This window comes from Geotrypetes seraphini, chromosome 12 (assembly GCF_902459505.1).
Source record: "Geotrypetes seraphini chromosome 12, aGeoSer1.1, whole genome shotgun sequence".
Taxonomy (NCBI): Eukaryota; Metazoa; Chordata; class Amphibia; order Gymnophiona; family Dermophiidae; genus Geotrypetes; species Geotrypetes seraphini.
Genome location: NC_047095.1, coordinates 89,761,796 through 89,788,521, shown reverse-complemented (window position 1 = coordinate 89,788,521; position 26,726 = coordinate 89,761,796). Strand labels below are relative to the sequence as shown.

Here is a 26,726-nt window from a genome sequence, read left to right as displayed (position 1 = left end):
ACTACTATTTCTTCCCCCCTCCCCCCGAGGATGCTACATGCAAAACGGGGTACTCCCGTTGGGATTTCAAACGGCAGGCACAGCTTATGACGATATAAGATACGTGGCCAATTTCTTTTTTTGTGTTTATTGCTGCGGCTGTGCTTGATAGTTTGAATTGTGGAGACTCTTCATTATTCTATGCTTTTCTCTATCTTTTAGGTCCTAGCTCATGCTTGCTGTCTAACACCAGCTCTGGCAGGATACACATTTCAAATCTGACATATTGTAATCACTAAACAGAAAATACAATTATTTTTGCTATCTTTTGTTGTCTGGTCATTTTATTATTCACATCATGTTGGTCCCAGGCTCTAGTTTCTGTTTGTCTTCTGTTAACTTGCTCACCAGAGTCTCCTGCCCATTTGATGTTCTCTTCTTTCTCTATGCTCACCATCCATCTTCCATCTCTATACCTTCCTTTCCAACAAATATTATTTTGGGGATCCTTCCCTTCCACTGTCATATCCAACATTTCTTTCCCACTATCTACCATCTCTCTACTCTCTCTCTTTCTCTCTCTCCCTGCCTGGTGCCCTGGGTCAAACCTCTTGATTCCCCTCCATGCAGCATCTCTCCCTTCCTCCCCACCATTATCATGTGCAACATTTCTTTCTCTCTCCCCATGCACCATCTGTCTGTAATCTATCCCTGAAAACAGGCGTGATCCCGGAGGATTGGAAGATAGCCAATGTTACACCCATCTTTAAAAAGGGATTGAGAGGTGACCCGGGGAACTACAGACCGGTAAATCTGACCTCGGTCCCAGGGAAAATGGTGGAAGCACTGATAAAAGATAGCATTGAGGAGCATCTAGAAAGGAATAAACTTATGATAACAAGCCAACATGACTTCTGCAAGGGAAGATTATGCCTGACGAACTTATTGCACTTCTTCGAAGGAATTAACAAACGGATGGACAAAGGGGACCCCATAGACATCGTATACTTAGACTTCGAAAAAGCCTTTGACAAGGTACCCCATGAACGCCTACTTCGGAAACTGAAGAACCATGGGGTGGAAGGAGACGTACACAGATGGATCAGGAATTGGTTGGTGGGTAGGAAGCAGAGGGTAGGAGTGAAGGGCCATTACTCGGACTGGAGGAGGGTCACGAGTGGTGTTCCGCAGGGGTCGGTGCTTGGACCGCTGCTATTCAATGTATTTATAAATGATCTAGAAACAGGGACAAAGTGCGAAGTAATAAAATTCGCAGACGACACCAGACTATTTAATGGGGCCAATGCTAGAAAGTTCTTCTTCACCCAGAGGGTGGTGGACACCTGGAATGCGCTTCCAGAGGGCGTGATAGGACAGAGTATGGTTTTGGGGTTCAAGAAGGGATTGGATGATTTCCTGAAGGAAAAGGGGATAGAAGGGTATAGATAGAGAATTACTATACAGGTCCTGGACCTGATGGGCCACCGCGTGAGCGGTGCTGGGCATAATGGACATAATGCCCAGCTGCTGGGCATAATGGACCTCTGGTCTGACCCAGCAGAGGCATTACTTATTTTCTCCCTGCCCTCCACACTATGTCCAATATTTCCCATTCACTCTTCTCCATGCATGTCTCCCTCCCCTCCACCCTATGCAAGATTTCTCCCTCTCACCCCTTTCTACCTCTTTGTTGCATCTCCCTTACTCTTCTCCAGCCCATGTGCAACAATTCTTCCTCTCTCCTTTCTCCCCTTCCTCCATGTACAGCAGCTTTCCATCCCTCCCTCCTATTCCCCTATGTAGCAGAGCAGAAATTAAGGAGGGGACTCTTGATCCTCTCTCCTCCATGCCTCCTCCCTCTAATATCCTCTCCTGCCATTACTACACATAAAAACAACTTTAAATGACTTCTTCACACACAAAACACAGACCTTTACCAAATATAGAACTGGGAACTCCAAGAAATTAAACTTAGCAAGAGAAAGAAAAACAGATATGCAATTTTTATACTGAACACACAGGGGTCCAAGGTCCAGAATCTCCTAAAATTAACCACCTCCCTTGCTGGTGGGGATCCCAAAGCGTTACCAGTTGAAGACCACCTCCTCTGGTCAGGCAACCAGAAATCTCCAAGCTCTGCAGCTAGCAACAATGTCCCCCGATCTGCCACCAGCTGCAGAGCTTGGAGAGTCCTGGCTAATGGACAGAAAGGTTTTCAGTTGTCAGGACTTTGGGATACCCCATCTGCTTAGTTATTTATATTTTGCATTTGGGCAGGAAAAATATTTGTTGGTCATCCATTTTGGGCTCAGGGCCACTGCCCACCCTCCCTCCTCCCCCCTTCTCCATCAGCTGTCTGCCAAACCACTGAACACAAAACAAAGATCTGTGATAAACCTATCTGAAAACTAACATATTCTGGTTAACACATTTAAAATAAAACACCTTTTCTACTTTTGTTTTCTGGACATTTTATTTTTCCATCATGTTGGTCCCATTTTGGCACTTCTGCTTTTCTGTGTCTTCTGATAATTCTCTTTCTACTGGTTGCTATCCATATGCCTTTCTCCTGTCTTGTTTCATTCCTTCTCTACACCTGTCTTTGATATACTGATCTTTCCTTTCTAGCTCTTCCCACCATTTTTCTTTCCTACCTCTCCATTCACTCAAATTTCACCCTCCTTTTTACTTTTCAGCCACCTACCAGCTTTCCATCTCCATTTCTCATGCTCTTGCTCTCCCATTTCCCATCTCACTCCTTTCTCAGCTTCCTGCTTCCTTCTTTCTACTCCCCATTACCACATTTCTACCATTGTACTCATGTCTCTCACTGTTGTCTCATTCATCTTCTTGTCATCCCCTTTTTTACCTCTTCCATATAACTCCAACATTTACAGAATCTCCCTCCCTCTCTCTGCTCTTGTCAGGCCATATCTCTCTGTCCCTTTCTCCCCATCCCCTAGCATCTTCTTATCCAACCTCTCTTCCCTCATTCCCTCCCATGGCTCCATCTCTTCTTCTTTTCTCTTACCTCCCCCCCCCCATGGTTCAATATGTATCCCTCTCTTTTCTGTTCTTCTTCCCTACCCCCTTGGTGCTGAATAAGATGGAAGGAATAAAAGAGATGCTGCATCTCTCTCTCCCTTCCACCCCCAGACCTAACATTTTTCTCTCTCTTCCTTCCCCAGATCTAACATTTCTCCCTCCCTCCCTCCCATCCATCCTAAAGCCCAACTTTCTCTTCCTTATAGCCCTCCTATCTTTCTTCCTCCCTCCCTGGTCCACCATCTCCCCTGTTCTCTTCCCAACTACCCTACCTTCCCATCCTATATCTTTTTCTCCCTACCCCAGGTCCACCATCTCTCTCTTCCCAACTGTCCTCCCTTCAAGTGGCTCTTTCTCCCTCCATCCATACCAACCCACATCCAACTTCTCTCCTTTTCTCTTGTCTCCTTCCAGACCTTTGCCCACTATCTTTCTAAATCTCCTGTTTCTAGGCCCCACAAGTTCTTTCCCTTCATGTCACTTCCCCCACCATCAGTCTGGAACTTCTTTAAACCCCTCCCCTGTTCTACAAAAAAAAAAAAGAAAAAAGCTAGCTGGTTCAGAGGGTTTCCTCGGCCAGCATGCCTTGCCTTTCCCCTTCTTTTGACGCCGGTCTGATGACGCCCTGTCTTCCCCATCCCACTGACAACTGACCAAAGCGCTGTCCATGGTCTCCTTCATGCATTCCTTCCACTGCACTCCACCCCCAATGATACAATTTCCTATTTCCTCTTGGGCTCAGACCACAGCAGAAAGAAAGCACTGAGAAGTCAGCGGGCAGCTGTTCAATCAGTTTGTCAGTGGGATGGAGAGGACAGGGCGCTGGCAGGCCGATGCTGGAAGAAAGGGAAAAGCATGCCGATCCACAGGGGCCCCTCCAGAGCCATGGGATCCTAATGCCAGCCCTGCTCCCATCTCCCTGTGCAGCATCTCTGAACCCGACCGCTCCCCCTCCCTATGAGATTTTTTGCAGCCTGCTCCATCAGGGCTTCTCTCTGCTGTGTCATCAGTAACACGGCAGAGGGAAGGCCCCGGCAGGCTACAAGAAGTAGAGCATTTACTCATTATCGGAAGCCTTCACTTGCTTCTCTGCTGGCATTGGGCCTTCCTCCCACTTCTGCGAAGATAAGACCTGGCAGAGAGTAAGGCCTGACACCGGACGAGCAGTGAAGTTCCTGGGCCACATCGCCAACCCCAGGACTGAACCCTGGGTGGATCGCAATCTCCTTACCCCCCCCCCCACCTCCTTGTATGCTACTGCTTCTATCTCATGTCATTTTTAGCTGCCTTGGTCACTAATACTGTGACATCCTCTCCCCAGAAGAAACATTCTTACCTGTCTGCACGATGCTGGAGATGTGTTGACTCTCCTCTTGTCCACGCATAGTGTTTAGGTTAATGTCATACTCCGTGGCTGGTTGCAGGTGGCTTAGCGTATATTCAGTGAGGTTACTGCTGATCACAATGCTGTCCACTCTCCCTACATGCACATAGCAAAGTCCAATTATCACAACAAAATGCTCTGATCATTTTAGGAACATCATGGCACCAAGAGAACTGTGGGATAGAGATACTGAATTAGTGGTGACAATCATTGACAATGTGGTAACCATTCTTCAGAAGATACTCAAGATATCGTATGTGAAAGAAAAAAAGTTAGCACATCATCATCAGATTTAGTGATTTAGAGGCATAGGCCTGGATGCACTAAAGATCACTGTTGACTAATTCTCTGGTCAATTCTGAACTAGCGATCAATGCACTACCAAGTTTGCTTGGAATTAATTTGCACGCAAGCTCGACAGATCAATTGCTCAGTGAACAATTGACACATGCACAGAGCCCTAACAGCAGTGACAGGGAAAACAGCTTCCTGTCACTGCTGTTAGGGCACTGTGACCCCCCCACCTCACGGCAGCAAAAATGGCAGGAGGGATGCCTACTCCTTCCTGCCAATGCAACTCCCTCCTCCTGTTGCAGCAAAGCGTCAGGCCTCTCCCTCCTGCCACTACGACTCATCTCCCCCATGACAGAGATACGGCTGGAGGGATGCCCACTCCCTCCTGCCAATGAAGGCCCACTCCCACACCAGATGCCCCCAAACATCCTCTACCCTCCCCCTTTCCCCCTGAAAAAAAGACAGGAGGGATGCACACTCCCTTCTGCCACCAGGGGCCCTGATTGGCATAGGCTCCTCCCCTTGTATCCTGGGATACAGAATGAGGAACCTAAGGCCTTGATTGTCTCAGACTCCTAAGGTCCCTCCCAAGGGGCAGGGCCTTATGTGTCTGAGCCAATCAGGGCTTTAGGCCCTTCTCCGTGCATCACATGATGCACCAGAGAGGGAAAGCCCCATCATTCAGAAAAGGCAAGTCTATGAGCAGGATGGACTGAGCTTCCATCCTGCTCCAATGTCTCTGAGAAGGTATGGGGGGGAGGTTCGAGGGGTGGTGGGGGATGGCGGGGGACCTCCGGTGCAGGATGGAGTGGGCATCCCTCCTGCTGTATTGCTGTAACAGGAGAAGAGTCGTATTGGCAGGATAAAGTGGGCATTCCTCCTGCTGTTTCCGCTGGTGCAGGGGGCCATTTCATGGTGCCAGTTCATAGGGGAGGGAGGGCCATCATTGGCGGGGATGGGTTCCTTTTTTTCATAAGGGACAGATATTTTATGTGTGCCATTTTTTCCGACAGCTAAAACCCCTGTTTTATTTTGTTTGCATAGCCAAGTGATGCTAATGCATCAGTCACTTGGCTACTTTGCATGGGGTTTTAGCTAATTTGCATGGCTGGATCAGAAAATGGGCGATCGAGGGGAAAAACATGCGGTGAGCCGTTTTGTGAATTTGGTCAGTAATAGCGATCATCTCTAAAGCTGTGAAAACAGGTTTAGTGACAATTGCTGACTTTTGTGCATCTAGCCCATAGTTATCAATGTGGGCTACCGGTAAGATGTGTTATTTAACCACCAACTAGTGTTATTTTAGCACAAGTCCCATTTTATTCAGTGAGATCTAGTTAACAATAACGGGGGTTAACAGTAAAATAACACACCTTAACAGAAGACTACATTGATAACTCCTCCCCTTAGATGTGAAACATCAAATTATGAAGTAATTCTTTGTCCTGTTCTAATAGTCTCTTGCATACTCTGACCTACCAAATGGCCAAACTTAGTTTTACTTTCAATTTTCTTGATACTATATACAGTACTCCCCCACAAACTCGCGGTTCAGTGTTTGCTGCCCCAGTCGTTTGCGGTTTATTCCCTCTGCAAAATATCCTCCATCCGCCTCTTCTGTGACCCGTGACACCGCTGTGTGTATCCTCCGAGCCCCCAATTTGCTTTGCTGAACCAGCGATCCCAGCCCGGGTCGAAGCCGCAAGCGCCACCACCCCTGTATCGGCACTCGCAGCAGCAGACCTCTCCCGCCTCTGATCCCCACTCCTAAACAGCATCCAATTATCGTGGTTTTTTGAAATTTGCGGGTGCTCCTGGAACACAACCCCCACAAATTTTGGGGGAGCACAGTACTGCTAATAATTCAATGTTTCTGGGCTGTAGGGCTAATGTTTATAGATTTCACAGACAATACAGAAGCAATGTATACCTGCAAAGCATGATGAGGAAGGTTTAGCCCCACTGGAAAAAGATAAAGAGAGTCCCAAATGTACTCTTAATATAACTCCCAAAATCCATTCAAATCATAGTTTCCTACCCCAGGTTATAGAAATAAGGCAGAAACCCCTTTTGAGGCTCCTGGTTTCTGAGAAAAGATCCTTTTATCCAGGACCCAAGGAAAACAAAATATTAAGGAAGAGGGATGATATAAGTCATAGTAAATTATCTAAGGAAGAGGATGAGAAGGTGTGGGAAGAGCATGGGACTGGGAAATGGAAGAAGATATGGAAGTGGAGGTTTAGGAAAGGATGGGGACAATTCAGGGTGGGGAACCACATTAGCGTTCTGTGTGGGTGGTGAATTCCTTTCCTTGCCCTATGACGATTGTGATAGGGAAGTTCCGAAATAGGGATCCAGGAAGATTGGAATAATGAAGCATCATTCCATTGTGAAGAAAACTTTGGTTTAAATGACTCCTGAATAACAGGAGATGATTTGCATATGGACTAATTTGCATATGTGATCGTTTTTGCAAGACTAAAATGGTGACTAAATCAAAGGACTATGAGTTTTGAAAGGTTTTAGGTGAAAGGATGAGGAGGAATAAATTCTGGCTGGATGTCACCTAACCCCAGTAAATCTCTGGATCTTCATGGGTCTGGAGGATCCAACAGGAGAGACATAACATAAGCCTCTCACCACTCAGCAGATCTAGTGTGGTGATGTAGCCACCTCCTCCTCCATCAGTGGCAGAAGATGTAAGACATCATCTCTTGTTATTGCAGAACCAGTCTTGCAATAAGAGCTGCAAAATCTCATGGCTCCTATCGCGAGACTGGTCCTGTGGTAGCAGAGAATGATATCCTATTAATGCTTCTACTGTCAAAAGGGATGATGTCAGTAGGTCCAAAGGTAGAATCCCTATGGAGCAAGGGAGTGGGAGCGCATCTGGTGTGTTGGCGAGTAAGTTAAGGGTGGAGCTGAGAATGGGGGATGAGTATTGGGTGGGTGGGGGTAAGAATTGAAGAAAAAGTATTGAGTGGATGAGTGAGTGGGTTGGGTGGGAATGGGAAAAAAGTATTGAATGAGTAGGTAGGAAACCATCAAGTTATAGGGTGGAATGAGATAAAAATGGGGAAAGAGCATCATGTGAGTAGATGGGTAGTCTCTAGTGATAGTAGTCTCTAGTGAAGGAAGTGTGTAGTGAGGGGAGGGTGCAAGAAAGAGAAGGGTGATAAAAAGGGAAGAAAAGAGCATCATGTGAGTAGATGGGTAGTCTCTAGTGATAGTAGTCTCTAGTGAAGGAAGTGTGTAGTGAGGGGAGGGTGCAAGAAAGAGAAGGGTGATAAAAAGGGAAGAAAAAGCCTCTAGGTAGAGGGAGAGATAAGGAGTGAGGGAGAAGGTAAACAGAGAAAAAGAAGCATCTCAAGAGAGAGAAGGAGAGGTAGAGAGAAGCCTTTAGTGGGTAGGAGGGAGAGATATAAGGGGAGAAAAGCCTCTACAGAGGGAGAGAGGGGTAAGAAGGGGAGAAAATGTGTCTGATGAACACATAGAGCGATAGTGTGGAAGATTGGGGGGGGGGGGGGTTAGAGGAGAACCTAGGAAGCAGTGTTAAGAGATGGGACTATGAAAGGCAGGAAGAATATAAAAATAGATCTGGAAATAAATTGATGAGAAATGAGAAGCTGGGTAGGGTAAGAGAAAGAAAAAATGGCCTAGATATCAGGAAGGGAGTTACAGGGAAAGTGCTAGGGCTGGTGAGGGAATGAGAGAATTAGATGAGGGCTTGGGAGCAGATGAGTACAGAGGATGGAAATGGGGGGACTAGGGAATAAATGAAAGACAAAGAGAGAGTAAACAACGGGAAAACAGGAAAAAGAAGAAAGAAGACACATAAATAATTTAGGACAAGGAATCATACAAGAAAAGTGTAAAAGACTGGAACCAATCTAGTTAGAAAAATAAGATGTCAAACAAACATAGAAAAAGGAAAAAAAAAATTTTCTAGGAACTGGAATGCATCAGTTTTGGGAACTGTGCTTCTTCCTATTTTTGTATTTTTTGTGTATGGACAGAAATGCATTTTTTTTTTTTCTTGTTTACCAGTACTGCATTGCTTATCGAGTCTGTCTTTCTTAGAAGTTTTCATTTCATGTTTTTGCCTGTCTGTTTCTTTCTAATTTATGGTCTCTCGCTCTGTATTGAATGTTCATGTTCTGCATGTGTGAGTGTGACTGAGGTGAAGAATTCTGCTAGCATGATCTGTACCAGTCTAGCTTATTTTAGTTTCATTGTGGATATCCTGAAAACCTGACCTGCCTGTGGCATGGGCAACTCCAGTCCTCGAAGGCCGAAATCCAATTGGGTTTTCAGAGTTACCCCAATGAATATGCATGAGATCTAATTGCATGCACTGCTTTCAATGCATATTGATTGGGGAAATCCTGAAAATCCGATTGGATTCTGGCCCTTGAGGACCGGAGTTGCCCATGCCTGGCCAAAGAAGAATATCTTTCATATCACAACATCTTCTCCCCCTGCAACTAAGCCCTATCCCTGGTGGCCTAACCCCGGAAGTAGCAACTGCCCCACCTCCACCTTTGCCTCCACCTCCTATCAGCACCAGATTTGCCAACCCTGCATCACCAAACTGTCCTATCTTCCCCTATCCTGGAAGACCTATTCATGGACCCATTGACTGAGGACTAAGTATCTCCATGTATTTTTTCACTAATTTGCATGTTTAGCCATCTGACTGATAGATTTGACAAATACCTGCATGTCTAACCAATCGATAGGATAATTGATAAGATTCTGCTGTCCAACCAATTACTGTCTCACAACATAATAGCTTCTGTAAATCAACATTTAATATTATTTCTCATATTTTACTGGTCCTGCTACAAATACAGGTCAGCCGTTGCCCTTTACTCCACAGAAATCCCAATCCTCACTAGACCCCGTCACACCAATTTAGAACCCCAGAGACCTGCTCCCTGATTCATTCATAACTGTTCCGAAAAGGGCCCTTTTCAAATTCCGGTCTTACCCCCCTCATGTAAACCTAAAAGACCTCACTGTAAATACCAGCGGAAGCTGAAGAAAGTCTCCTTCTCAGCAACAACTGACTCCCCCCGCTTTCAAAAGGTCCAAGATTTTTACCTTAATATCAGATCTATTAGGAATAAGTCACAACTGGTCAAATACTGGCTCGAGGAGACCAACCCTGACTTCATCCTTTTAACGGAAACATGGCTGATCGCGGACAATGACATTATCATACGCGAGTGCCTCCCACTTGGGTTCAAAATCACTTCTCTGCCCAGAAGCAGGGGAAGAGGGGGAGGATTAGCCGTCATTGTAAAAAACTCATACGAATCCACCATCATAGCTTCGAATTCCTCAGTGGACATTGAAATCCTTTCCTGCAAACTTTGGTCAGACAAATTAGAAGAGGCCTTAATCATCATGCTATTTTATATTCCTCCCAAGAAATGGTCCACTACCAAGGACACCTTCTTTGAATTCCTCCTTACAAACTCAACTGCTGGCCCTTACAACCTACTGACTGGTGACCTGAACATCCACCTAGAGCAGGGCGACACCAAAGAATTACTATCCTTTATCACTTCTCTCGACTTCCTTGTGCCACCCCCTGATAGAACCCATCTAAAAGGACATCAACTAGATCTAGTTACCTTTTCTTCTAAAGCCCTAGCCCACCCCAAAATGCTCTGGCACCAAACCACTTGGACCGATACCTTATGGTCGGACCATCGTTTATGCAATTTCCAATTCAACTGGCAAACCAAACGCTCCCCAACCAAACCCATGGAGAAAAAAAGGATTAGGAAAATGACAGCCACCAGAGGCTTGGTAAACCCAGTGGAATTCTGGTCACATTACGATATCTCATCAGACTCAAACTCCCTCTCTATAGACACCTGGACCAATAGGAGCTCGCAGATTTTAAACAAGATGGCCCCCATCAAACTAAGAAAAACGAGAAACAAAAACCTAGATGGCTGGTTCGACGCCGAGCTAGGTACAGTGAAACGAGAATTACGAAAACTGGAAAGACAATGGCTGAAATCTGGTGATAACATAGAAAGAACAAACTGGAGTCTAAAATTAAAAGAATACAAAAAACTTATAACTACAAAATGCACAAATTTCTACGCAAAAAAAATAGACTAGCCCAACACCAACTCCAAGAACCTATTTAAACTTGTTAACGATCTCTACAATATACAGGCCTTTTCACGCCACACTACAGACTCCTCACCATCAGCCGAGGCGCTGGCTGAATTTTTTAACAACAAAATCAATATCCTAAGATCTAACCTACCACTCTCTACAACCCGACCAACTGAACTACCCAGTCGCCCAACACATAGACGAACCCAGAGTAGACATGTACTGGAACAACTTTTCTATCCCTACCTGGAATCACTTCTGCAAATTCTTCTCAAAATATGTCAATTCGTACTGCAGATTAGACAGCTGCCCACCAAACGTCATGAAAGCTGCTCTAGTCACCTTCAAAGCCACGTTACACGATTGGCTCTCCTCCCTATTACTGTCTGGTACATTTCCCGAAAAGTTAGGTCACATAATAATCACACTGATTGTAAAAAATCCCAAGGAATCTATCAAGCTGACATCTAATTACAGACCCATCGCAAACATTCCCTTTTTTGTAAAGCTGATGGAAAGCTTGGTAAACCAGGATTTAGTAACACACCTGGACAAATTCAGCATACTTCACGACAACCAATCGGGCTTTCGATCTGGGTTCAGCACAGAAACGGTTATTGCTTCATTACTAGATTCCCTCCTGAATCTATTCAGACAAGGTTCTTGTGTACTAATCCTTCAGTTAGACCTAAGCAGTGCCTTCAACTTAGTCAACCACACCATCCTAATTGACTCCTTGGAGACAATTGGTCTCTCAGGCAATGTACTAAATTGGTTCCAAGGCTTCTTGACTAAACAATCGTACCGAGTCTATAGCGACAATATCTAATCCTCCAGTTGGGTAAACCCATGCAGAGTCCCACAGGGACTATCCCCCCCTGTTCAACATTTACCTAGCCCCATTGGCGAATCTACTGCAAAAATTAAAAATTAAATTTTACATCTACGCCGATGACATCATCATAGTCCTGCCCCTAACAAGCCTGACTCTTGAGACAAAGAATCATCTAGTACTAACTTTAAAACAAATTGAAACAAGGATGACAGAGTTCAAACTGAAACTCAACTCTTAAAAAAACCAAATTCTTTCTGGCAAGCCCAAATGACAAAATCAAAGATACTACAATAGCCCTGAACGGACAGAACTTCCCTATTGTCGATACCATAAAAATCCTGAGAGTGACACTGGACCGCTATCTCACTCTAGATATGCACTCAGAGCTACTAATCAAAAAAGGATTCTCGACACTATGGAAACTAAGAACCATCAGAAAATACTTCGACACAACATCATTCTGCTTACTGGTGCAATCCTCCATTTTAAACCTACTCGACTATTGTAACATCATTTATCTAGGGTCTCTCAAGAAAACCATTCAAAGACTCCGAATCATACAAAACTCAGCTGTGCGACTGATTTTCGGCATAAAGAAATGGGATCACATACCCCCTACTATCAAAAATTCCACTGGTTGCCCCTGGAGGCAAGAGTATTGTTCAAATTCGCCTGCTTTTGTTTCAAATCCATTCTCAGTCTGGCCCCTCTATACCTTGTCTTCCACTTTAAACTAGATTGCTAAACCAGGCCTACACGCAGAATATGTATGTTTAGCCACCCTACAATAAAAACCTGCCGATACAAAAGATTCCTTGACAGAACTCTTGCCTTCCAAGAAAGTCAACAGAACGACTGGCTAAGCAGCAGCATCAAGCACTCCTCATCCTACCTCAACTTCAGAAAACTAGTTAAAACCAACCTGTTGAACCAATTTGTGACCAAGAATTCCTAAAGCCTTTTCCTGCATCCCACTTACTTATATTAGACGCCCCTCAATGTGACCTTACTTTGCCTCCCTTCCCCCTACCAATATTCATGTACTCAAAGACTTCACTGCTTTCTCCCGCTGAATTTCCAGCCCTTCTTATTGTAAACCATCTCAACCTACTTCTTATTGTAAACCACCCCTACAATGTGACTTTACTCTGTCTCCTCTCCTCCCTACAAATATTCATGTACTCAAAGACTTCATTGTTCTTTTCGCTGAATGTCCAGCTCTTCTTATTGCAAACTGCCGCGAACTACTTTGGCTTTGGCGGTATATAAACAATAAATTATTATTATACCAACAGCAACAGAAGAGAAAGTCAGCAAGGAACCAGTCAGCCTGCACACACTCACAGGACATTTCTTGGGAAGGGGCAGGGTCACAGTAGACCTTATAAATATGCAGACTTAGAAATACCATGCTGATGTTCTTAAGCTGCTGCTGCTGTGGTGAAGATGTTATCAGTAAATATTTTATTTTGGAACACCATTATCTGTGTGAAGAGTCTTTGTGACTGTATTCTATATGTTACACTTTGGGCCCATTGTATAATCTATGTTAGGGATACAGGAAGGAACCAGGACTAGGCTCTATTATTGAAGGGTGACCCCTACTATCTAAAGGTCTAGGCAGAAAGAGGAGGGGTAACACTGAAACTTCGTTCCTCATCCCTCTTAAATGGAGATAAAACTCAATTCAGTAGTTAGTACCTCAGACCTTCAGGGTGCTTGTCATTTCGTCACCACACATATTGTTAACAGCCTACTACGAGGGTTCTTCAAAAAGTTTCCACACTTTCACATTTTCTTTGGAAATGGTTGGGGCAGGAAAAGTGGTAAAAGGGTATGTCATAGAATATCTTGGGAAAAAAATGTATCCCTAAACAGGGTGATTATGGGAAAAGTGATACAATTTGCTTTTAAAATATTTAATAAATAGTGTTTAAAAAATAAAAGTGCTGAAACCTTTTTGACGACCCCCTCATATAAATAATATGCTGACTATTAAAAATGGTGTTTCAACTTCACATATCCATATGATCTGATCCCAGCCATTGGAGTGATTATGATTCAGAGTTATTATAATTTCAGCATGTGGTAGACAACAAATGATTACCTTCAGCAGACTGGTAGGACAAGCGGTAGTGGTCAAATGATGATGTTGGTGGACTCCAAAACACTGTCACCGAGTCTTTGGTCACATTGCTGATAGATATATCTCTCGGCGGGTCAATTCCTACAGGAACCCATATGGGACAATACAGCAAATCACAAAATTGCATCATGAACTAAAATAAATGATTTTATTTTCTCTCAGTCAATTCCGTTCAAAATCTAGCAATTGAATCTACATTACTACAAGGCAAAAAACAAACAAACAATCATACATGGAGTAAAGCCTTTTCCATTGAGTGAATCTCTTTATTTCATTTGTTGAAGGACAACCAACAGGGTGCTATGGGTAAAGCTCAACCTTTTTAGGCTTAAGATGTTTACTGAGGACAGACAATATCCTGCCTGAGAGTTTACCTCTTGAAATATTCATTGACCTAATAACGGTACCACCTCTTCTCATATACTTTTCTGTTTCCCTTTTAGCTAAGTTTATCTTTTGCTCTATTTTCCATTGTCTGTCTTGGGTTTAGTGCACAGTTCAAGTAGCTGATGCTTGTAGCTCTTTGGGAGTGCCACATCTGAGCTTGCTTGGCCAGTATTCAGCTATGGCTTTTTTAGGGCAGTGCATTGAACAAACTTAGATGCTGCACCACCTGGATTGCTGCAAGAAGTATGACACTGCCTGCAGATGCCTAAGATAATATTCTAGTAGTTGAATTTAAAGAAGGGAAATTGTGTAGTCTTAATAGGCTTTAGTAAGAGCTACCACATGTATCTAGGAGTAAATTTCCTTCAAGATGGCTGGGTAGATCACAACTGAAATTTCAGCTAACAGCCAGCAAGATTTAGGGTTTCTTTTACAAAGCCGCGCTAGGGCTTTAACACACGGAATAGCGTGTGTTAGATTGACGCACGCGCTAGCCACTACTTCCTCCTTTGAGCAGGCGGTAGATTTCTGGCTAGCGCACGCTATAGTGTGCGCTAATCCGGTGCGTGCGATAAAACCGTTAGTGCGGCTTTGTAAAAGGACCCCTTAATCCTTCTATCTCTGTGCTCAGGGATGAAAAGTTTTAAACTGGTTCAAATCTTATTTCCACAATCGTTCGTCCAAGGTCTTTTTTAATAACACCACCTCCAATAGTTTCTCAGCACCATATGGTATACCACAAGGATCAATACTTTCTCCAATACTATTTAACATATTTCTTGCTCCACTTTTGACCTTATGTCAATCTATTGGATTTTCTGTATACGCCTATGCCGATGACATTCAAATATTACACCCAATTGACCCTAATAACACACAAGAAATAACAGCAATAAATGAGAAATTGGATCAAATTCACCATTGGCTTGATGTTAATAAGCTATCTCTAAATATCCTTAAAACCAACGTTATGCTCTTTCCTTGGAAAGATTGTAGCACACTAATCTTCCCAATTTCTATTAATCATACACCTCTGCAGATGCGCCAAAATATTAAGATCCTAGGTATAACTTTCGACACTAAATTATCATACCACGATCACATAAGTAATGTGGTTAAATCTACTTTTTTTAGATTACGCCAAATTCGTTCTGTTGCAAAATTCTTATGTGCAAAATCTTTAAATATTCTAATACATTCCCTAATTATTTCCAAACTAGATTATTGTAATGCTTTGTTTATGGGCCTATCCCAAAAAGAAATCAGACGCCTTCAAATTATACAGAACGCTTCCATAAAAATAATTCATAAAGCAAATAAATTCGACCATGTCACACCTTTACTTAAGGAATCCCACTGGCTTCCCGTCGCACATTGTATTTTATATAAAATCTGTTTGCTTACTTTCAAATCACTAATGTCTCAAACCCCAGCTTTCATTTTCAGAGTGTTAATTCCATATATAACTACAAGAACACTGAGATCTCAGGATCAACATCTATTGGCTATTCCCTCATTGAAAGTTATTAACACTAGACGGCTTACTATTTTTTCAGTGACCGCCCCACAATCTTGGAATAATCTCCCTCTCTATATTAGAGAAGAAAAGAACTTAACTAAATTCAAGACTAAGCTTAAAGTTTTCTTTTCAATGACGTTTTTAGTTAATAAATGACTTTACATTCCTACTTAACCTTATATCTTCTTATCTGTACTTTACTCCCTTCCTTTTGTTGTAATCCTGAAATATAGAATTTGATACAGAATGTAACCCTTTAAATATATATTTCCTAGTGTTTCATGATTGTAAGTTTTTGTAATTATGTAATATTATTTGTCTATGTAATAATTATCCCAAGTTTTTATTTATTCATTTATGTTTGTACATCGCCTAGAATGTAGAATAGGCGATTAATCAAATTGCATAATAAACTTGATAAACTTGATATCTTTAGAACTTAGCTGTTTAGTGATGGTCAATTATGTAGCCACAAAGTTATGCATCAAACAACAATAATAAGTGTTTTAATTCTAAGTCTAATTCTCGAGTGCGCTCAGTGCTCCTACTCATCAGTCCTTTAGAACTAGACCAATGATAAAGGGAACCATCACTGCAATACTTTGGGCTCCTTTTACTAAGCTGCGCTAGTGGTTTTAGCACGCACTTAGCGTGCGCTACATTGCCACGTGCGCTAGACGCTAATGCCACCATCGAGCTGGCTTTAGTTTTTGGCACGTAGCGCGTGCTAAAAACACTAGCGCACCTTGGTAAAAGGAGCCCTTATCTCCCCGACTGAAGATGTATATAATATAGGTATTATAACATAAAAATCAAGTTTCTGTATTTTTTGCTCCATAAGACACACCTTTTTCCCCCAAAAGTGGGTGGAAATGTAGGTGCATCTTATGGAGCGAATATATCCCCCTCCAGTAACTTTTTTAAAATTCTGGTGCTCCAGCGCTGTATTGGCAGGAGCTTTCTGCGCTCCTGCCCTTCCCTCGCTGGATGGCTGTCTTCTCATCTCTTGCGGCAGAGTGGCGCACAAGGCAGGCGCGAGCTTTTCGCACTCCTGCCTGGCTCCGTGCCGCTCCCTGAATGGCTGCCATCAGTTCTCATCAACTCCACACAATTGAACCATATTTTGGATACACACTGTTCAGTGTTTTAAGGATTGTGAAAAAAAGTCTTGTTTTTTGATCAAGAACTTGGCATCTTGTACATTATTGCTGCAGTTCCCCTATTTTGGGGGTCCTTTTACTAAGGCGCACTAGTGCGTCTTAGTGCGTGCTAAATTCTAACGCGTCCATGGGATATAATGGACGCATTAGCATGTGTTAGCATTTAGCATGTGCTGACGCACTAGCGCACCTTAGTAAAAGGACTCCTTTGTTGCTGAACTGCTTCAACTAATAGCCAACCTGTCGATCAAAACAGGAAAGATTCCAGAGGACTGGAAGGTGGCGAATGTTACGCCGATCTTCAAAAAAGGTTTGAGGGAAGACCCAGGAAACTACAGACTGGTGAGTCTGACCTTGGTACTAGGAAAGATGGTAGAGGCGCTGATAAAGGACCACATCATTGATCACCTTGATGGACACAGTCTGATGGGGACCAGCCAGCACAATTTCAGCAAAGGAAGATCTTGCTTGACGAACTTGCTACACTTCTTCGAGGGAGTAAACAGGCAGATAGACAAGGGTGACCCGGTCGACATTGTGTATCTGGATTTTCAGAAGGCGTTCGACAAGTTCCCGCATGAACAACTACTTCGAAAAATTGGGAGCCATGTAATTGAGGGTGAAATACTCATGTGCTTGGACCCGTGCTCTTCAACATCTTTATAAACAATCTGGACATAGGTACGATGAGCGAGGTGATTAAATTTGCAGACGATACAAAGTTATTCAGAGTAGTGAGTACTCAGGGGGATTGCGAAGATCTGCAACGTGACATAATCAGGCTCGAGGAATGGGCATCGACATGGCAGATGAGGTTCAACATGCACAAGTGTAAAGTGAAGTATATGTCGGTAACAAAAATCTCATGCACGAATAGAGGATGTCCGGGGCAGTACTAGGAGAGACCTACCAGGACAGGGACTTGGGAGTTCTGATTGACAAGTTGATGAAGCTGTCCATACAATGTGCGGCGGTGGCGAAAAGGGCGAACAGAATGCTAGGAATGATAAAGAAAGGGATCAAGAACAGATCGGAGAAGATTATCATGCTGCTGTACCGGGCCATGGTGCGCCCTCACCTGGAGTACTGCTTCCAGCACTGGTCACCATACATGAAGAAGGACACGGTACTACTTGAAAGGGTCCAGAGAAGAGCGATTAAGGTGGTTAAGGGTTTGGAGGAGCTGCCGTACAGCGAAAGATTAGAGAAACTGGGCCTCTTCTCCCTTGAACAGAGGAGATTGAGAGGGGACATGATCAAAACATTCAAGGTACTGAAGGGGATAGACGTAGTAGATAAGGACAGGTTGTTCACCCTCTCCAAGGTAGGGAGAACAAGAGGGCACTCTCTAAAGTTGAAAGGGGATAGATTCCGTACGAATATAAGGAAGTTCTTCTTCACTCAGAGAGTGGTGGAAAACTGGAACGTTCTTCCGGAGTCTGTCATAGAGGAAAACACCCTCCAGGGATTTAAGACAAAGTTAGACAAGTTCCTGCTGAACAAGGACATACCCTGATAGGGATAATCTCAATCAGGGCACTGGTCTTTGACCAGAGGGCCGCTGTATGAGCAGACTGCTGGGCATGATGGATCACTGGTCTGACCCAGCAGCGGTAATTCTTATGTTCTTATTTTACTGCAGTCCTGTTGGATTTTTTGCTAGTGCTTGCATCTTAAACATATGTACTTAAATGTATGCATTCTATAAAGTAGATGCCTACTTTGCTTTACAGAATAGGATCGAAATAGGTTCCGTAACTTGGTAGGTGCCCTATTATAAAATTATGCTCCACATGGCAAAAACCTGCAATTTCTGCAATAGTTTTAAGAACATAAGAACATAAGAAGTTGCCTCCGCTGAGGCAGACCCTAGGTCCATCCTGCTCAGCGGTCCGCTCCCGCGGCGGCCCATCAGGCCCATTTCCTGAGCAATGGTCTATACCTATCTATACCCCTCAATCCCTTTTTCTTCTAGGAATCTATCCAAACCTTCTTTGAAACCATTTAATGTTTTCTTGTCTACAACAGCCTCTGGAAGCGCGTTCCACGTATCCACCACCCTCTGAGTGAAAAAGAACTTCCTAGCGTTTGTTCTAAACCTGTCCCCTTTCAATTTCTCCGAGTGCCCCCTTGTACTTGTGGCGCCCCTTAATTTGAAAAATCTGTCCCTGTCTACTTTTTCTATGCCCTTCAGGATCTTGAAGGTTTCTATCATGTCTCCTCTAAGTCTTCGCTTCTCCAGGGAGAAAAGTCCCAACTGCTTCAATCTTTCGGTATATGGAAGTTTTTCCATTCCCTTTATCAGTCTAGTTGCTCTTCTTTGTACTCCCTCAAGTACCGCCATGTCTTTCTTGAGGTACGGCGACCAGTACTGGACGCAGTACTCCAGGTGCGGCCGCACCATTGCACGATATAGTGGCATGATGACTTCTTTCGTCCTGGTTGTAATACCCTTCTTAATGATACCCAACATTCTGTTTGCTTTCCTTGAGGCCGTGGCGCATTGTGCTGATGCCTTCAGTGTTGCATCTACCATCACTCCCAGGTCTCTCTCCAGGTTGCTGACCCCTAGTGATGTTCCCCCCATTTTGTATGTGAACATCGGGTTCTTTTTCCCCACGTGCATGACCTTGCATTTCCCCACGTTGAAGCTCATCTGCCATTTTTCGGCCCACTTTTCCAGCTGTGTTAGATCCTTTTGAAGATCTTCGCAGTCTTCCCTGGTTTGAGCCCTGCTGCATAGTTTGGTGTCATCTGCAAATTTAATGACCTCACACTTGATTCCCGCCTCTAGGTCGTTTATGTAGATATTGAACAGGAGCGGTCCCAGCACCGACCCCTGCGGAACTCCGCTCGTGACCCCTTTCCAGTCTGAGTAGTGGCCCTTTACGCCAACCCTCTGCTTCCTGTTTGCCAGCCAGACCTTGATCCATCGGTGGACCTCCCCTTGTACCCCGTGGTTCCATATCTTTTTAAGCAGTCTCTCGTGTGGCACCTTGTCGAAGGCTTTTTGGAAGTCAAGGTAAATGATGTCTATAGATTCCCCTTTATCCACCTGACTGCTCACCCCCTCAAAGAAGTACAATAAGTTAGTGAGGCATGACCTACCCTTGCAGAAGCCGTGTTGACTCGGTTTTAGCTGCCCATTTTTTTCGATGTGCTCACAGATGCTGTCTTTGATCAGTGCCTCCATCATCTTTCCCGGGACTGAGGTCAGGCTTACCGGCCTGTAGTTTCCCGAGTCTCCTCTTGCGCCCTTCTTGAAGATGGGCGTGACATTTGCTATTTTCCAATCCTCCGGGATCTCACCGGTTTTTAAGGATAGGTTGCATATCTGTCGAAATGGCTCCACTATTTCGTTTTTTAGCTCCTTGAGTACCCTTGGGTGAATGCCGTCCGGACCTGGCGATTTGTCGCTCTTTAGTCTGTCAATCTGCTTAAGTACATCCTCTTGGCTTACTTCTAAATCGACCAGCTTATCATCTTGGTCTCTTATTACGATCTCCTCGGGTTCCGGAATGTTGGTTATATTTTCCATCGTGAAGACTGACGTGAAGAACTCATTTAACCTGTCAGCTATCTCTTTCTCTTCTTTTACTACTCCCTTTCTGTCACCATCGTCCAATGGTCCCACTTCTTCTCTCGTCGGTTGCTTCCCCTTGACGTATCTGAAGAACGACTTGAAGTTTGTTGCTTCCTCTGCAAGTCTCTCTTCGTATTCTCTTTTTGCTTTTCTAACCACTCGGTGACACTCCTTCTGGTGTTGTTTGTGCACTCTTTGGTTCTCCTCTGTTTGGTCTTTTTTCCATTTCCTGAACGATGCCTTCTTGTCGCTTATCGCCTTCTTCACTGCATTTGTTATCCACACTGGATTTTTCGTTCTATTTTTTTTGCACCCTTTTCTGAACTTGGGGATGCATAGGTTTTGCGCTTCGTGCATAGTCTCCTTGAGTAAGGTCCAGGCTTGTTCTACGGATTCCGTCTTCCCTATGTTCCCTTTGAGTTTCTTTCCCACTATTTTCCTCATGGCATCATAATTTCCTTTTTTGAAATTGAGTGCCGTCGTTGTGGTTCTTTTCCCCTTTGATGATCCAATTTCAAGCCTGCACTGGATCGTGTTGTGATCGCTGTTACCTAGCGGGGGTAATACCGCCACCTCCTTTGCTGGCCCTCCTAGGCCGTTGAAGATTAGGTCAAGAGTGGCATCGCCCCGTGTTGGTTTCATGACCAGTTGCTCCATGAAACAGTCCCTCGTGACCTCTATGAATTTGGTCTCTCTTGCGCAGTTTGAGTGCCCAATACTCCAGTCTATCCCAGGATAGTTGAAGTCCCCCATCACCACCACACTTCCGCTTTTGCATACCTGCCTCAGTTCAGCTTCCAGCTCCTGGTCGATTTCTTCCGGTTGTCCAGGTGGGCGGTAGTACAGACCCAATTTAATGTCTGCCCCTGCTCCTCCCTGTAGTTTAACCCATAGTGATTCCAAGCCATCCGCCCGTACTGTTTTTTCCATCTTGGCTGATGGTATGGAGTCTTTTATGTACAGCGCTATTCCTCCACCCTTTTTATGTGTCCTGTCTCTCCTGTACAGTTTGTACCCTGGTATGGCCACATCCCATTGATTTTCCTCAGTCCACCACGTTTCTGTGACTCCAATTATGTCTAGGTCCTTATTGCTGGCAGTGATTTCCAGTTCTCCCATTTTGGCCCTCAGGCTCCTAGCATTTGTGTATAGGCAGTTTAAGACCCTGTTTTTTGTCCTCTCATTTTGTTTCCCTCGTGCTTTGGTACTCTTGCGGTTTTCTTCATGGTTTACCAGCCCCTGAGCTTCGTCCTCCTCCTGCTGTGTGTGTGTGACGTCCTCTGCCTGCTTCCCTTGCATCTCCTGCTCTCCTAATTCCCACTCAGTCCTGGGCTCTTTTACACAATGTCTTTGTCCCTCTGGTTCCTGTTGTTCTGTATTGGTGCCGCTTACCAGGTCCATTTGTACCCTCGATCCCTGCAAAGCATCTTTAGGTCCCTTTTCAAAACATAGACGCTCAGTCCCGAGTCCTCCTTTACAATGTCCCAGTTCAGCATCCTTGTCAGGTACTGATGTCCGATGTGTCGAGGTCAGGTCGACTATCGGCTTTCCCCTTCTCCTCAGTTTAAAGCCAAGTCTATGACGTTCTGGACGTTGCGTGCCAGCATCCTCGTCCCATCTGTGCTAAGGTGCAGTCCATCTCGTCTGTAGAGCTTGTTCTTCCCCAAGAAAGTAGTCCAGTTCCTAACAAAGTGGAAACCCTCCTCCTCGCACCATCTCCTCAGCCAAACGTTAATTGATTGTAGTTCGCTCTGTCTTTTTGTGTCCGCTCTCGGTACTGGCAGGATCTCTGAGAAGGCTATCTTCCTTGTCCTTAGTCTCAGTTTCCTCCCCAGGGTCCTGTACTGGTCAGTTAGTGTAGTCCTGTTGAAGGTTCTCCTGCTGATGTCGTTGGTTCCGATGTGGATCACTACTGCTGTCTCCTCCGTCTCGGCTCCCTCCAGGATCCTCTCGATATTGTCGATGATGTCCTTTGTTCTTGCCCCCGGGAGACATGTTACCAGTCTGTCCTCTCTCCCTCCGGCTATATAATCTTATTTATCTTAGAAACAAAACTGGAGAAAGCAGTTGATTGGGAGCTGTGGGTCCTTGATGTTCCTTATCAATGTCTATTGTTTATATTAGCTGCGGCTTTCTGTCTGATATACAACCTCACTTTTGCCACGTGAATACTATGAAAATAATTTGGGGTGGCTGTGTTCTCTCTCATCTTTGCTGCTTGCAAACAGTAAGCCTTGCCTTATGAGGACATCACACAGATGTGACAGGTGAATGGCAGCTCTTAAACAGCGTGAAATTTTCAGCATCACTGTTGCCCATTCCAGAGCAAGGGAGGGTTAAGTGGTTTACCCAGGACTACAATGAACTGCGGTGGGATTTGAACCTGGGGTCTCTAGTTTCCAGCCTGCTGTTCTGAGCATTAGGCCACTGTCAGGCTGCTGTGTTAGTCCTTTTGAATGTACAGAAATAAAAGTTAAGCAGTACAAATAAACAAACTACAAAAGAAAATGGTAACTTTTTATTGGACTACCTCTGTTCTAACTGGAGGATTAGAGAAACTGGGCCTCTCCTCCCTCGAACTAAGGAGATTGAGAGGGGACATGATCAAAACATTCAAGGTAATGAAGGGAATAGACCTAGTAGATAAGGACAGGTTGTTCACCCTCTCCAAGGTAGGGAGAACAGAGGGCACTCTCTAAAAGTGAAAGGGGATAGATTCCATACAAACGTAAGGAAGTTCTTCTTCACACAGAGAGTGGTAGAAAATTGGAACGCTCTTCCGGAGTCTGCCATAGGGGAAAACAGCCTCCAGGGATTCAAGACGAAGTTAGACAAATTCATGCTGAACCAGAACGTACGCAAGTAGGGCTAGTCTCAGTTAGGGCGCTGGTCTTTGACCAGAGGGCTGCCGCGTGAGCAGACTGCTGGGCACGATTGACCACTGGTCTGACCCAGCAGCGGCAATTCTTATGTTCTTAAAAAGTGAGTTAAAAAATAGGAGCTTTCCTGCCCTATTAACCTAGGTGCTCTGTCATGAAATTATCTTCTCTATGGTCAATGGTGTTTGCCTTCTCAGGAGTGTATGCCACAGGGGTTAGAGGTACAGCCTCAGCACCCAGAGGTTGTGTGTTCAAATCCCTCACTGCTCCTTGTGACCCTGGGCAAGAACTTAATCCCCTCATTGCCCCAGGTACACTAAAGTTCGAGCCCACCAGAACAGATAGGAAAATATGATAAAGTACCTGAATGTAAAACCACTTAGAATATAAGTGGTATATAAATAATTAAATAGTCTTTACCTTCTTTAGCTATACTTTTCCTATATTCAGATTATGTTTGCCATTGTGTTGGGTTTTTTTTTCTTTTTATTCTGTCATTGTTTTGCATGTTTTGTATGAGAAATTCAATAAATGTTTTGAATTGGCCATTGACTGTAACAAAAATATACCATTTCAGATTTTTTGTTGTTGTTTTTGTTGATTAACCTTTTTAAAAAAAAAAAAATTATGGAGGGCATAACAGGCTGCATGAATTGTGCTATAGGTAAGCCATTTTTCTAAGAGAAAAGGATGTGCATATCTTCTTTCTTAAAAATTATCCCAAAGAGGATGTAATTTTATATCAGGCTTGATAGTCAGCCAGCCAGCAACAGTTGGCAGTTTGCTGACCACTGCTGGTGTTATCCCCGGAAATTCAGTGCCAGACCATGTCTAGGCTCCAGCGTTGAATTTTCGGATATACAGGGGTGGTGAAAACATAACCAGTTAAGTGTTATATTCAGCACTGAACTGCCTATGGTGAACTGCATAAAGATAGAATTGACTTTTATGCAGTTTTATTTATGTGGTTACCTTGGCCGGTTACAGTAAGGCCTGAATTTCGGCACTTAATCGGCCAAGCGCTAAGTCTACCCCTGGAATATCCCCCTAAATAGCTGGTTTTGACTTGGGTGCTAATTAATAATAATAATAATAACTTTATTTTTTCTATACCACCATAATCTTACGACTTCTAGGCGGTTCACAGTGAAGAGAGCTGTACAATCAGCGAATTACAAAGTACAAATAGGGAAGATGTCATTGGACATTTTCAGCAGTACTGTCCGGTTAAGTGTCACTGAATTTGTCCAGTGAGCCCTAAACAGGTGAAGAAAAACACCGCGATAGCCAGGAACAGTTGCTAAACCAAAGTTTTTCTTCAAATCGAGTGATTTTATTTTAGATATCATACTAGGCAGCAAGCACCTCAGCGTGTTTTTCCCCAAGTTTAATTCATAGAAACATAGAAATAGACGGCAGATAAGGGCCACAGCCCATCTAGTCTGCCCTCCCCAATGACCCTCCCCTACCTTTCTCTGTGAATAGATCCCACGTGTCTATCCCATTTGGCCTTAAAATCAGGCATGCTGCTGGCCTCAATAACCTGAAGTGGAAGACTATTCCAGCGATCAACCACCCTTTCAATGAAAAAGAATTTCCTGGTGTCCCCGTGCAGTTTCCCGCTTTTTTGGTCATTTGGCGTGGATAAGTGTAAAGTGATGCATGTCGGTAACAAAAATCTCATGTACAAACACAGGATGTCCGGGGCGGTACTTGGAGAGACCTTCCAGGAAAGAGACTTGGGAGTTCTGATCGACAAGTCGATGAAGCCGTCCGCGCAATGCGTGGCGGCAGTGAAAAGGATGAACAGAATGCTAGGAATGATAAAGAAGGGGATCACGAACAGATCGGAGAAGGTTATCATGCCACTGTACCGGGCCATGGTGCTCCCTCACCTGGAGTACTGCATCCAGCACTGGTCGCTGTACATGAAGAAGGACACGGTACTACTCGAAAGGGTCCAGAGAAGAGCAACTAAAATGGTTAAGGGGTTGTGACCGGTCAGGCTCCGAGCCTGCCTTGATCCCTGTGTTTTCATTAAAGCCCACTGGGGGGAGCCAGAGAGGGCCCAGGGGAGATCAGGTGCAGGTAGAGTAGGGCGTGGCCTCTTTCCTTTAAAAGTCACTAGTTTGCTCTTGGTAAAGGGAGGTGCGAGGAAGATAAGAGGCTTTTCCCAAGTAAGGCATGTCTGGCAAGCTAGGGCAATGCCTTAGACCCGGGTGTGGAGGAAGCTGAGGTCCACACCATCTTTTGCAGCAGGAGCCAGCGTGTATGTGATTATGCTGCAAGGAAGCCATGAGGATTGGAAACTCCTGCTTTTCAGCCTTTTCTGAATCATTGTAAGTTTTTTCCCCCTTTATTGTTGTGGCTAGGTTCCTTTTCCTGCTCCTAGTCACTGACAAAGTCTTTTCTGTTCTGGACAATTGTTTGAAGCTAAGAGTGAGTGGGGAGAAGTTTGCCAACACCTGGGAGGGAAGTTTGAAAGCGGTTTTGTGTGCTTTTGATGGCAAACTTAATGGACTCCTCTTTTCCCAGCTCTGCTACAGTTTTCAGGCTGGAGTCTTTATTTTTGTATATGTATGCCAAGAGAATTGGCATGAACAAGATTATCTCTGGGAACTGTTGAAAGCTATGAACTTACCTGAGTGCAGCTGAGGAGTAGACTTGTGAGAAAAGGAAGTTGTAATATAAAGCTGCTTTGTGAGAGTGCAGGACACAGAGAGAACTGTTTCTTGAGGAATACAAATCCTGAAGGCTACTGGAGTTTTCCTCAGGCTTTATTTTGCTTCCAGTTGGGACATTGGTTGATTACTTTGAACGGTATGCCATTTTTGACTTCTGTGTTTGAACAAGTAAAGTTTTCACTTTTGTCATTCTATCCACTGTGTTTGAGTTATGATTAAGTTCTGTGGAAAACCTGCAGGGTGACTCCAGTCCGGGTCACACGCTGGTATACTTTTGTTGGTAACCACTGAGAGCGCTGTTGAGCCCCGGCCTGGGGCTGCAGTATGGTTACACCGTACAGTGAGAGATTGGAGAAACTGGGCCTCTTCTCCCTTGAAAAGAGAAGACTGAGAGGGGAAATGATCGAAACATTCAAAATTCTGAAGGGAATAGAATTAGCAGATAAAGACAGATTGTTCACCCTCTCCAAGGTAGGGAGAACAAGAGGGCACTCTCTAAACTTGAAAGGGGATAGATTCCATACAAACTTAAGGAAGTTCTTCTTCACTCGGAGAGTGGTGGAAAACTGGAGCGCTCTTACGGAGTCTGTTATAGGGAAAAACACCCTCCAGGGATTCAAGACAAAGTTAGACAAGTTCCTGCTAAACTGGAACGTATGCAGGTGAGGCTGGACTCATTTAGAGCACTGGTCT

General features: G+C 44.2%; 1 protein-coding gene across 1 annotated transcript in view; it reads right to left on the bottom strand.

The window, feature by feature from the left end:
• Positions 1 to 26,726, bottom strand: part of TNR (tenascin R) — a 211,631-nt gene that overhangs the window by 72,335 nt on the left and 112,570 nt on the right. The window contains exons 12-13 of the mRNA XM_033917218.1: positions 13,783 to 13,902; positions 4,361 to 4,504 (exon numbers count right to left, since the gene is read on the bottom strand). Of these exons, the coding sequence (XP_033773109.1) occupies positions 4,361 to 4,504; positions 13,783 to 13,902 (264 nt within the window). The remainder of the gene's footprint in view (positions 1 to 4,360; positions 4,505 to 13,782; positions 13,903 to 26,726) is intronic.